We start from the raw sequence: 13064 nt of genomic DNA, 5'->3' as shown, positions 1-13064 counted from the left end.
TGTACCTGTACTAATGCTCCTCTCTTTTTCCTTCCTACCTCTTTCTTTCTGTCTTTCAATTCATTGGTACTACGGAACATTTTTTAACAGTTTTACCTCCGAGGCTGGCCTCAAACCTCAGAGGTCAGCCTCATTGTCTTTTTTTAGGGGGTGGTACTGGGCTTGAACCCAGAGGTGTTCTAGCTCCAAGTTATGGCCTCCAGCCCAATTTTATTTAATTTTAGCCTGGCTTTGAAATCTCCAATCTCAGCTCCTGAGGTACCGGGATGACACGCTGCGCCACCACACCGCTTGGTTGTCTTAATTCCTGTTTGTATATACAGACTGCAGCGCCGTTCAGAATTTGCTGTGTCAGAGCGCCCTCTGGTGGTCGTATGGAAACTCAGCGAAGAAAGATGGAACCGGAGGTTTAAATTGTGAAAGATTTTCAACCTGACGGTCAGCAGGGCTCCTTTTTTTCCTCCTCTCCTTTCTTTTTTCACACGAATTTCCTAGGATCTGTTCCTGGGGACCCAGGTAGGACGACAACCGACACAACTCGGGCACTGCCGTCCTGTGATTCACAGTCGGCTCAATGCACCGAGTTTGAACAAACACCTTGTGAAAACCAAAGGCCTGCAGAAAACGGAACAACCCATGGTCGCAGAGGCGTCCGCGTCCTCCTTTCCAACCCCAGCCCAGGACAAGCACGGCTCCATCGTCTTTAGTTTGGCCAGTTCTATAACTTCATACCAATGGAGTCAAGGTATGTTCAGGGCTAGGGGTGATAAGGAGCAGAGTGCTTGCCTAACCTGTGAGGCTCTGGGTTGGGTCAAGAGGAGGAGGAGGAGGAGGAGGAGGAGGAGGAGGAGGAGGAGGAGGAGGAGGAGGAGGAGGAGGAGGAGGAGGAGGAGGGGGAGGAGGAGGGGGAGGAGGGGGAGGAGGGGGAGGAAGAAGAGAAGAGGAGGAGGAGGAGAAGAAAGAAGAAAAAAGAAAAGAAAGAAAGAAAGAAAGAAAGAAAAAGAAGAAGAAGAAGAAGAAGAAGAAGAAGAAGAAGAAGAAGAAGAAGAAGAAGAAGAAGAAGAAGGTGTGTGATGTGCATGCCTGCAACCCAATACTTGGGATGCTGAGTTAGGAGGATCACAGATTTGAGGCCGGTCTCAAAAACTTGGGGGGACCTGGTTTAAAAATAAAAACAAATAAGGCCAGCTGGGCTTGATGTCACCTGCTTATAATACCAGTACTTGGGGGGGGGGCTGAGACAGGAAGGTCACGGGTTCAAAGCTGGCCTTAGGGAGACTCTTAGCTGCCTAGTAAGACCCTGTTTCCAAACAAGTAATAAAATTGGCCTGGGGGTATAGCTTGAAGTTAGAATGCTTCTGAGTTTAATCCCCATTACCATGAATGAATGAATGAATGAATGAATAAATAAATAAATAAATAAATAAATAAATAAGGCTGGGGGGTGTATGGCTCAGCGTCCCCTTAGCAACTTAGTGAGGCCCTGTTTCAAAATAAAAACACAGAGCCCTGGGGTTGGAGCTCAGAGGTGGCATGCCCCTGGGTTCGGCTTGACGTAGCAGTGAACAGCACGTGCCAGCACTCAGTGCCCTGATGCACAATCATCTCTGAATGAGCCTTTGGAGAGGATGCTCAGGCAGCAGGGCGGGCGCTGAGGTGCCAAGGGGGCGCGGGGACCTTTCCTCAGAGCTTTAGTCTTGCTCTCCTGCCCCCTCGGTCTTCCTGCACTTTTCCAATCAGGTCCAGCCAAGTCAGCCTGCCTGCCTGCCTTTCTTTTTTTTGGTATTGAGATTGAATCCAGAGACATTCTAGCCCTGAGCTTTGTTATTTTTTTGTTTTGAAACAGGATCTAGCTAGGTTGCTGAGGCTGGCCTGGAGGCTAGGATCTCCTGTCTCAGCCTCCTAAGTCCTGGGACCACAGGCTAGCACCACTGCGTATTTTGTATTTTGAAACAGAATCTTGCTAATTATTGAAGCTGACCTTGAACTTGTGATCCTCCTGTCTCAACCTACAAGGACTGGAAATATATTATTTCATTTTATTTTATTTTATTTTTGGTGGTACTGGGGTTCCTGGAAGCCCTTCTGCCTCCGGGCTACACTCCCAGAACTATTTTTACATTTTTATTTGGAAACAGGGTCTCCTAAGCCAGCGCACGCGGCTGGCTTCGAACCTGCGCGATCCTCCTGTCTCTGCCTCCCAAGCGCGGGGATTATAAGCGTGCGCCACCACGCGTGGCATAAGGACTGGAAATGTAGATGTGAGCCACTATGTCCAGGCTTTCCCTCCCTCCTTCCCTTTTTTCTTTTTCTTTTTTCTCCCTCCTTCCTTCCTTCCTTCCTTCCTTCCTTCCTTCCTTCCTTCCTTCCTTCCTTCCGTCTTATTCTTTTTGTGTGTGGGTCTGGGGATGGAACCCAGGTGCATTTAACCTCCGAGCTACATCCCCAGCCCTATTTTTTATTCTTTATTTTGAAACAGGGTCTCACTGAGTTGCTGAGGGCCTCACTAAGTAGCTGAGGCTGTCCTGAACTGCGATCCTCCTGTCTCAGCCTCCCGAATGCTGGGATCACAAGCGTGCGCCACCACGCCCAGCTCTTTTTTTCTTTCTTCTTTTCTCTTTCTCTTTTTCTTTCTGACACTGGGGGTTGTTGCTGAGGCTGGCCTTAAATTTTTGATCCTCCTGCCTCAGCCTCCCAAGTCACTGGGATGACAGGCACGTGCCGTGATGCCAGAAACAGTGCACATCTGAAAGAACGTATGAAGAGGGAAGGACAGACGGAAAAAAATACAAAGTGAAAAGAAGCGTCGGTCGTGGTGAAACAGGCCTGAAATCCCAGTACTTGGGAGGCTGAGGCAGGAGGGTTGCCGGTTGGAAGCCAACCTCAGCAATTTAGGGAGACCCTGACTAAAAATTCAGTGTGGTAGGCCGCGCGCGGTGGCTCACACCGGTAATCCCAGCATTCCGGAGACAGAGGCGGGAGGATCGCGGTTCTCGGGCAGCCTCAGCGACTTAGCGAGACTTTTCACAATTCAGTGAGACCCTGTTTCAAAAAATAAAAAAGACTAAAAAAATAGAGCTGGGCATGTAGCTTGGAGGTAGAATGCCCCTGGGTCCCATCCCCGATACCGAAAAAAAAAAAAAATTAGAGTGGTGCCGCACACCTGTAATCCTAGTCCTTGGGAGGCTGAGTCTGGAGGACCACAGGTTCAAGCTCAGCCTCAGCAAGTAGTGAGACTCGCTTCAACCTAGGAGACCCTGTATCCAAATAAAAATAAAATAAGGCTGGGGGTGTGGCTGAGAGGTAGAATCCTCCTAGGTTCAATCCCCAGTTACCAACAAGAAAAAGGAAGAAAAAAAAAAGACAAATAAAAAGGGCTGGAGGTATATCTCCGAGACAGACTGCTCCTGGGTTCAATCTTTAGTACCAATAAAAGAATGAATGAATGAATTTAAAGGGCTGGGCATGTAGCTCAGGGGCAGAATGTCCCTGGGTTCCATTCCCAGTACCAGAAAAGAAAAGAAAAGAAAAGAAAGGAAAAGAAAAGAAGAGAAAAAGGAAGGAAAGAAACGAAACAAGTACAATTTGAAGGCAGGAGCCAAGCAGAGGCAATGGCGCCTGCGCTGTCCAGACACAGGGGGTTAAGCTGATGTTGCATTGCAGATGTGCCGATCTGGTTTCCCTGGCAACGATGCTTGCAGAGCTGAAAAGAGGGGCAGAAAGAGCGGCTGGAGGCCCAGCTGCAGCACACCCAGCTCCCAGGGCTCAGTTCTAACCTGAGGGAGAAAACCTCCAACCCCAGTTTTCTCCTGTTTGGGGGCCAGGGAGCACGGAGTTGTACTCTGTAGTGCGGTGGTTCTACAATTCTTTAGTCTCGGGGTCTCTGAAATTATTAAACATGTATAAAGGAAGAGCACTTGAAGATATTTAGTGCTAGATAGGTCTGTTTTGCAAAAATAAAATGCCATTTAGAGATTCCTTTTAGCTCTGTAATATGTGCTCAAATGTATTTTCTGTTCTTCTGTGGATGCTCCAGAGAGATTGTATGATTCTACTGTTGGGTTAGATACATTTTCTTCTTTCCTTCCTTCCTTTCTTCCTTTCTTCCTTTTTCTTTCTTATTTTTTGTGGTATTGGGGATGGAACCCAGGAGCATTCTACCTTCGAGCTACACCCCCAGCCCTATTTTTGATTCTTTATTTTGAAACAGGGTCTACTGAGTTGCAGAGGGCCTCACTAAGTAGCTGAGGCTGCTGCGAACCTTGATCCTCCAGTCTCAGCCTTCCAAGTATTGGGATTACAAGCGTGCGCCACCAAGCCCGGCTGAGACCGATTTTTATTTCTTTTCTGGAAACCATCTTGCTATGTTGATGAGAGCCTTACTACTTGCCGAGGCTGTCCTCAAACCTGTGATCCTCCTGTCTCAGCCTCTCAAGTATTAGGATTAAAAGTGTGTGCCACCACGCCTGACTCTATTTTTTAAGAACTATATTATTTTAAGACAAAAACTGTATTCACAAGGAGAATGGCATTGCTCTATTTTGATGTTTTTTCAAATGTCTTTCATATCTGACTCAACAATCCTGGCACCTACTTCTTCCTTCATTTATTTGCAATATCAAACATTACATAGGCTCTGGAAAATTCCACTGAGTGCTGGTAAGAGAATAACAGTCAAAAGGCAAATAATGGCCAGGCGTGGTGGCACACGCTTTTAATCCCCTCGCTTGGGAGGCAGAGACAGGAGGATCGCGCAGATTCGAAGCCAGCCGCGTGCGCTGGCTTAGGAGACCCTGTTTCCAAGTAAAAATGTAAAAATAGGTCTGGGAGTGTAGCCTGGAGGTAGAAGGGCTTCCTGGAACCCCAGTACCACAAAAAAAACAAAAAACAAAAAACAAAAAACAAAAAAAACAAAAAAAGGGCAAATAATAGAAATATTATTATTATTGTTTGCAGTACTGGGGATGGAACCCAGGGGCGTTGTACCTCCAACCTACACTCCCAGCCCTATTTTTTTCGTCCTTTTATATTTATTTATTTATTTATTTATTTATTTATTTATTTATTTATTTTTGGTGGTACTGGGGTTCCTGGAAGCCCTTCTGCCTCCGGGCTACACTCCCAGACCTATTTTTACATTTTTATTTGGAAACAGGGTCTCCTAAACCAGCACGCACGCCTGGCTTCGAACCTGCGTGATCCTCCGGTCTCCGCCTCCGGGGATTACAAGCCTGCGCCACCACACCCGGCTCGTCCTTTTATTTTTTTGAAATAGGGTCTCACTAAGTTTCGGAGGGCCTCGCTAAGTAGCTGAGGCTGTCTGCGAACCGCGATCCTCCGGTCTCAGCCTCCCGAATGCTGGGATTACAAGCGCGCACCACCACACCCGGCTGGCTTAATAGTATTATGAAACCCCTGAAATGTCCTTGAGTCCCCTTAGGGTTCCTTGAACCACACTTGGAGAAGCCCTGTTCTGATAGTTCTCATACCAGTAAAGGAGGCTTAAAATTTTTTTTTTTTTTTTTTTTTTTGTGTGTCTGTGTGTCTGTGTGTGTCTGTGTACTGGAGATGTTCCCAGGGTCATTTTGCTTCCAAACTACACCCTCAGCCCTTTTATTTTATTTTGAAACAAGGGCTTTCTAAATTGCTGAAGCTGGCTTCAAACCTGTGATCCAAGCCGGGTGTGGTGGCGCACACTTGTAATCCCAGCATTCAGGAGGCTGAGACAGGAGGATTACAGTTCGCGGCCAGCCTCAGCTACTTAGTGAGCCCTCCGCAACTTAGTGAGACCCTGTTTCAAAATAAGGAATCGAAATGCCGGGCGTGGTGGCACACGCGTGTAAATCCCCGCGCTTGGAAGGCGGAGACAGGAGGATCGCGCAGGTTCGAAGCCAGCCGTGCTGACTTAAGAGCCCCTGTTTCCAAATAAAAATATAAAAAATAGGTCTGGGAGTGTAGCCCGGAGGTAGAAGGGCTTCCAGGAATCCTAGTACCACACACACACACAAAATAAAAAACAGAGCAGGGGGTGTAGTTCAGAGGTCAAATGCCCCTGGGTTCCACCCCCAGACCTAAAAAGGAAAAAAAAACCCACCTGTGCTCCACCTGTCTCAGTCTCCCAAGTATTGGGATCACAGCCACCATACCTGGGTGGCTCCTTCCCCCATAAACTCCCACCACAAACATAGGAGAAAAGAATTTTGCAAAACATTTCATGTGCTCTTTCCTTCTGACTGTTTCCATGGCAACCATAGAGGCAGAGCCAGGGCACCAGCAGGTCCTGTCTCTGCCTGTCTGGTCCCCATCTAGTCTTCTGCTTACAGGGATCTGGGTTCAAGTCCTCCTTCATCCTAAGCTCTCCTGGAGCCTCTGCAGCCCACAGGCACTGCATGCCACGCCTTCCTTCGGGAAGTTTCTAAGTCTCTTGTCTTCCACAGACTGAATTTAGGGGCATTCTACCTCCGAACTCTAACCCTAAACCCTAAACAAAGAATAAAAAATAGGGCAGGGGCTGTAGCTCGGAGGTCAAATGCCCCTGGGTTCCATCCCCAGACCTGCAAAAGAAAGAATGAAAGAAAGAAAGAAAGGAAGACGCTAGATGGAATAGTCTGAATGCCCTTCAGGCTGAGGGCTGACCATAAAGGCTGGCATAGTCAGTAATCATATAAACCACTTTTATTTTTATTTTTATATACATTTTTGGTAGTGGGGAGAGAACCCCAGGAGGGTTCTACCAAAAAAACTACACCCCCGACTCTTTGTTTTGTTTTGTTTTGAAGTAGGTTCTTGCTAAATTGTTGGGGGATCTCACTAATTTGCTGAGGCTGGCCTTGAACTGGCGATCCTCCTGTCTCAGCTTCCCAAGTACTGGGATTACAGTGTGCCAACTTGCTCTGCTTGTGCTGGGAGCTTTATTTTTTTATTTTTGTGGTACTGCAGATGGAACCCAGAGGCTTTTCTACCTCCGGGCTATACTCCCAGACCTATTTTATACTTTATTTGGAAACAGGCTCTCACTAAGTTGCCGAGAGCCTCACTAAGTAGTTGAGGCCGGCTTCGAACCCGCGCGATCCTCCTGTCTCAGCCTCCCAAGCGCGGGGATGACAAGCGTGCGCCACCACGCCCGGCAGTGTGCTATGCGCTTCAAATGGGCGAATTATGCGGTACGTGACTTTTCACTTTCACAAGAACTTCACCCTGGTCATCCCCACTGGACATGGACAAGGACCTGCTTTCTGTTTCTCTTCTGGTTGTTGTGTTTTCGGATTGTCCTGGGTTATAAATAACACTCGTGCTAAACAAGTTCACGCACACACATCCCTAGTGAATTCCTCAGAATAAATCCCCAGTGGCTGTGTCTGGCGGCTGGGCCCTTGAAATGGAGCTGCTCCCAAGGGACGCATTATGAGAAAGAAAATGTACAATGGCTGGCTGACTGTTGTGTACAATGATGTGTGCATGTAACAACACTGTGTATATTGCAGGGTAGATAAAATCTGTTTTTTTTTTTTTTTGCGGTACTAGGAATAAACCCCAGGGGCATTCTACCTCCAAGTGACACCCCCAGCCCTATTTTATATTCTTTTTTTTGTGTGTGTATGGGTCTGGGGATGGAACCCAGGGGCATTCGACCTCTGAGCTACATCCCCTGCCCTATTTTTTATTCTTTATTTTGAAACCGAGTCTCACTGAGTTGTAGACGGCCTCACTAAGTAACTCAGGCTGTCCGTGAACCGTGATCCTCCGGGCTCAGCCTCCCTAATGCTGGGATTACAAGCGTACACCAGGATGCCCAGTTCTATTTTTTTATTTTGAAACAGAGTCTCACTAAATTGCTGAGAATCCTGATAAGTTGTTGAGAGTTCTGCTGAGATGGCTTGGGGACTGTGATCCTCCTGTCTCAGCTTGTCAAGTCCTGGGATGATAGGCGTGCACTACCATGCCGGAGAGAAATCTATACTTTTTTTTTTTTTTGGCACTGGGGATGGAATCCAGGGGCATTTTCTCCAAGCTACATCCCCAGTCCAATTTTATTTCTTATTTGGAAACAGTCTCACTAAATTGCTGAGGCTTGCTTTGAGCCTGAGATGCTCCTGTCTCAGCCTCCCAAGTCCTGGGATGACAGGTGTGAGCATCATGCCTGGCTCATTTTATTCATTGATGGTGGCCACTGGGAGATTCGCCATTATGCATGCCCTTTGCATTTGGGGCTGGCCTGGTATTTCAGGATCAGAAAGGTAAAAGGAAGGGGGAAAGGAGTAGAAAGCCTGGCATGGTGGTACACCTTTGTAATCTCAGTACTTGGGAGATTGAGATAGGAGGACCGCAGGTTAGAGTAGCGAAACTCTCAGCAACCTAGCAAGACCCTGTTTCAAAATAAAAAATAGTAGGAGAGTGCTGGGGGCGGAAGGTCGAAGGTAGAACACCCTGGGTTCAACCTATAGCCTGCGCACACACAGACACACACAGACACACAGACACCAGAGAGAGAGAGAGAGAGAGAGAGAGAGAGAGAGAGAGAGAGAGAGAGAGAGAGGTAGCACGGTAGCACGTAAATGGTTTGTTCATGGCCTGGTTGCCATGGTAACCTTGCAATCAGCTCTATGTAAAATCAAAGAAGCACAAGAAACCTGATTGGGGGGGGCAGATTTTTTGTTGGTACTAGGGATTTAACACAGGGACATTCTACTTCTAAGCTACAACCCCAGCCCTTTTTATTTTTTAATTATTTATTTTATTTTATTTTTTTTGGTGGTACTGGGGTTCCTGGAAGCCCTTCTACCTCCGGGCTACACTCCCAGACCTACTTTTACATTTTTATTTGGAAACAGGGTCTCCTAAACCAGCGCACGCAGCTGGCTTAGAACCTACGCCATCCTCCTGTTTCTGCCTCCCAAGCGCAGGGATTACAAGCGTGCGCCACCACGCCAGGCTTAATTTTTTTTTTTTTTTTTTTGCAGCACTGGGGATGGAACCCAAAGGCATTCTATCTCCAAGCTACACCCCCAGCCCTATTTTTTTATTCTTTATTTTGAAATAGGGTCTCACTGAGTTGCAAAGGGCCTAAGTAATTTAGGCTGGCTTTGAACCTGTGCTATCCTCCTGTCTCAGCCTCCCAAATGCTGGGATTAAAAGCGTGTACCACCATGCCCGGCTCCTTTTTATTTTTTATTTTGAATCAGGGTCTTGCTAAATTGCTGAGACTGTCCTGGAACCTGCCATCCTCTTGTCTCACCTTCCCATGGACTATCAGCCAGCTTCTTCCGGGTGCTCTCACAAATGATTCCCTTGTGTTTTTATTTTATTTGTTTGAACTACACCCCCAGCCCTTTTCATTATGTAACGGGGTCGCCCTAAGTGGATAAGGGCCTCTGTAAGTTGCCGAGCTGCCTTTGAACCTGCGCTCCCCCTGTCGCAGCTTCCTAAGTGATAGGACTACCTGCGTGAGCCGCTGCGCCTGGCTTGCTGCCATTACAGAGAATTAAACTAAGACCCTGGGAATGGAGCATAAACCTTCCCGCAGAGCCCGTGAAGTGCAGGACAGCTCAGGGGGCTGTGAAGGTCGGTGAGGCAAATGCGTGTTTGGAGAGGCCTTGACTGACATTCCCGTGCAGAATTCCTGTCCCGGCTCTTAGGGAGGACCGGCACCCTTACTGACACTTAGACTCTGGGATTCAGGTTGGGTCGCACCGCGTCAGGCCAGTGCTGTTTGATTTAGGTCTGACGTCAGTTTCTTTTGCTGCCGGTACCTAGGAAAGCAGAATTGAATTTCTGACGAAGACTTCTTTCCCCAGAGACCAGGTCTCCTCCAGCCATGTCTAGTCCAGTGAGAATTGGGCCTTGTTTTTCGTTATCCGTGAAAGAGGTCCTTCCAGCCCCCCTCCACCCTGCCCCCGGTCCTCCTTCCCATCCCGCCCTTTAAGAGCTGCTGGTTCAAGCCGGGTGTGGTGCACCCCCTATGTTCCCAGTACTTGGGAGGCTGAGACAGGAGGATCACAGGTTCGAGGTCAGCCGCAGCAACGCAGCGATGCTCTCAGCAACCTAATAAGACCCTGTTTCAAAACAACAACAAACTAAATTAAAAGAAATGGCTGAGTGTGGTGGTGCACGCTTGTAATCCCAGCATTCCGGAGGCTGAGACAGGAGGACCGAGGTTCACAGACAGTCTCAGCTACACAGTGAGGCCCTCTGCAACTCAGTGAGACGCTGTTTCAAAATAACGAATACAAAATAGGGCTGGGGGTGTAGCTCGGAGGCAGGATGCCCTTGGGTTCCATCCCCAGGACCGCAAAAAAAGAAAAGAAAAGAGAAAGAGAAAGAAAAAAAGCAACCAAGCGAGCGAGCGATCTGGGAGCTTGGAGGCAGAGTGCTCCTGAGTTCAATCCCCAGTACCACCATCACACACAAAAACAACAAACAAACAAAAAACCAGCGTGTCCCTCTGCCACCCTGACTTCAGCTCCAGCCAGTCCTGTTGCCATAGAGACAGGGTCCAGCCGCGGCGCGGGCGGGGGGGAGTCCGGTCTGCGCAGGCGCGGGCCCGAGCCGCGGAGTCGCTGCGGCCCTGCGGAGTCTGGCAGAGCTTGCGTAGCCAGACTCTGCGCCAGAGCCCGGCGAGCAGCCCCACGCCCACCAGGTGCGCTGGGCGCCGCCCTCTAGCACCTGGCCGCGGGGTCAAGTCTTTCAGGACTGTGTCAGGGACGAAGGGAGGGAGCAGTCGGGCCTGCCGGGAGAGCAGACACGTAAGCCCCCCCACTGCGGGTCCTCGGACTGCCCTGGGGAGGGGTCTGGGGGAAGATCGCCGCTTCCAGCCCGCCAGCAGGTTGCAGCAGCCGCGACCCTCGCCGTCTCCACCTGAGCCTGGGCTCCAAGCCCCGAGGGTGGCCTTCCAGAGCGGGGTCGGCACTGTGCGCCACAGCCCGGCCCGGCCTCAAACCCCTCCTGCCCCAAGAGCAGCGTCGTCGCCGGGGCCGCCCATGGCCGCGAGCCTTTTGCAGGAGTGGTGCAGGGGGCTGGAGGTGGACATGCGCAGGGCCCTGCTGGTCACCGGCATCCCGGAGGGCCTGCAGGAGGCCGACATCGAGGCCACCCTGCGGCCGACCTTCCTGCCCCTAGGCAGCTTCCAGCTGAGGAACGTGAGCGCCCTGGGGAGCCAGGGGGCCAAGGCCACCCTGGTGGAGTTTGCGGAGGACATCGATCCCGCTGCGGTCCCCAGGGAGATCCCGGGCAAGGACGGGGCCTGGAAGGTTCTGTGCAAGGATGTTGCGCAGGACGCAAGAGTCCTGACGCAGATGAAAAGGCTGCTGCTGGACGAGAGGCCCGCGGAGGCGTCGGGGGACGCGGCCGCCCCGCCCCCTGCGGAGACCCAGGCCCGGGGCCCGGGGGAGGGGGCCGGGAAGGCCAGGAGTTCTCGGAGGGGCCGTCGGGGTGGCAGGAACAGAGGCAAAAGGCTGACCCAGAAGGGCAAGAAGAGGGGCCGGGGAGGGCGGCCGGCCAGGAGCGACTCCGAGGACTCCTCCGACGACAGCCTGGGCATCGTGATCGAGGAGATCCAGACGGAGGACCTGGGCGGGGACCAGGATCCCAGGGCGCTGTACACCACGCTGCAGGCCGCCGCCAAGGAGCTCAACAGCAAGTGGGCCTTCCCGGAGGACGCGGATGAAGACCGTCCCCGCGAGTTTCTGGCCCTGGTCACCGTGAGTGACAAGACCAAGAAGAGGGAGAAAAGGAGAGAGCCCCCCGAGGCCGAGTCCAACGCCAAAGAAGACCCGAGAGGCGTCCCCGACCTAGTGGCCCTGCTGGCCGTGAGAGATTCCCAGGAGGAGGAGCCCATAGACAGCGACGCCTCCGGCAGCGAGTCGCAGGAGAACTGGGACGAAGACCACGAGGGGGTGGACAACCCTGAGTTCGTGGCCATCGTGGCGTACACAGACCCCTCCGACCCTTCGGCCCGGGAGGAGATGTTGAAAATCGCCTCGGTGATGGAGTCGCTGGGCTGGACCGACAAGAAAGACAAAACAGATCCCCTCGGCCAGATCTTATCCGTCATGTCCCAGGACACATCAGGGCCCCGCGTGAAGGTGGAGGAGGCCGGCCTCGAGGTGGACGCCATGGTCCTGAGGAAGGCCGAGGAGGACGGGGACCTCCTGGAATGCATCTCTACCCTGGCCGAGCCCGAGGGCCGCCCCCAGGGGAAGAAGGGCGCGCGCGGCCTCCGCTGGGGCTGGGGCCTCGACGGCGAGGACGAGGTGGGGCTGCTGGAGCTGGTGGCGCTCCTGGCGGCGCAGGACCTGGGCGAGGCGGGAAGGGGCGAGGAGAGCCCGTGGGAAGGCGGGCAGTGCAAGCACGCCAAGGGCCACCTGGCCGAGGTCCTGGCCCTGCTGGCCGCCCGCGAGAACGTGGAGTCCAACGAGGAGTCGGAGGAGGCTTCGAACCGGGAGTCGGAGGCCGAGTCGGAGGACAGCGAGAGCGAGGAGTCGGAGCCCGACGACGGCGCGTCCAAGAAGCCGCGGGCCAAGAGGGCGCGCACGGGCTCCAAGGGCCTGGCGCCCGCCCGCGCGCCCGCCGCGCCCCGCGCCCGCAAAACCCGCCGGGGCGGCAGGGGGCGCGGCCGCGGCCGGGGAGTCGCCCCGGAGAAGAAGGCCGCCATCGAGGCCTCGGCCGGGGACGACGCCGCGGGCAGCAAGAAGAAGGGGCCCCCGGGGCCCGGGGCCCGCGCCAGGGCGGGCGAAGCCAAGGGCCAGCCGGCCGCCGGCCCCAGGTCCGCCCGCGGGAAGAAGGCGCGTCGCGGACGCGGGCAGCCCCCCAAATGCCACTAGGGGGCACGGCTCCGGACTCTGCTGCGCGCCGCCCCCGTCCCGCTGCCCCCTCCCCGCCCTCCTCGCTTCGCCGCCCGCTGCGCCCTGGCGGGGGCGCCAGACGCTCCCCCCCCCAGCCCCCGTGGGTAGACGGCGCGAGCGACCCTCAGGGCAGAAGGAAAGAAGAAAAGGGACGGCGCGGGGCGGCAGCCTGCGAGGGTGGACTCGGTGTGCCCTCCCTGGACTGTGGCTGTGAACCAGTGCGCC

General features: G+C 52.6%; 1 protein-coding gene across 1 annotated transcript; it reads left to right on the top strand.

The window, feature by feature from the left end:
- Positions 1-10976: 10976 nt before the first annotated feature.
- On the top strand, positions 10977-12818 carry PNMA8B (PNMA family member 8B; the record flags this gene model as incomplete). Its single annotated transcript, XM_080703629.1, has 1 exon — positions 10977-12818. The coding sequence occupies one exon, from the start codon at positions 10977-10979 to the stop codon at positions 12816-12818; it is 1842 nt and encodes a 613-aa protein (XP_080559755.1).
- Positions 12819-13064: the final 246 nt, after the last annotated feature.

This window comes from Muscardinus avellanarius (assembly GCF_963383645.1).
Source record: "Muscardinus avellanarius genome assembly, chromosome: 10".
NCBI classification, from domain to species: domain Eukaryota; kingdom Metazoa; phylum Chordata; class Mammalia; order Rodentia; family Gliridae; genus Muscardinus; species Muscardinus avellanarius.
The sequence above is the reverse complement of the archived record's forward strand: the minus strand, read 5'-3'. Positions and strand labels throughout refer to the sequence as shown.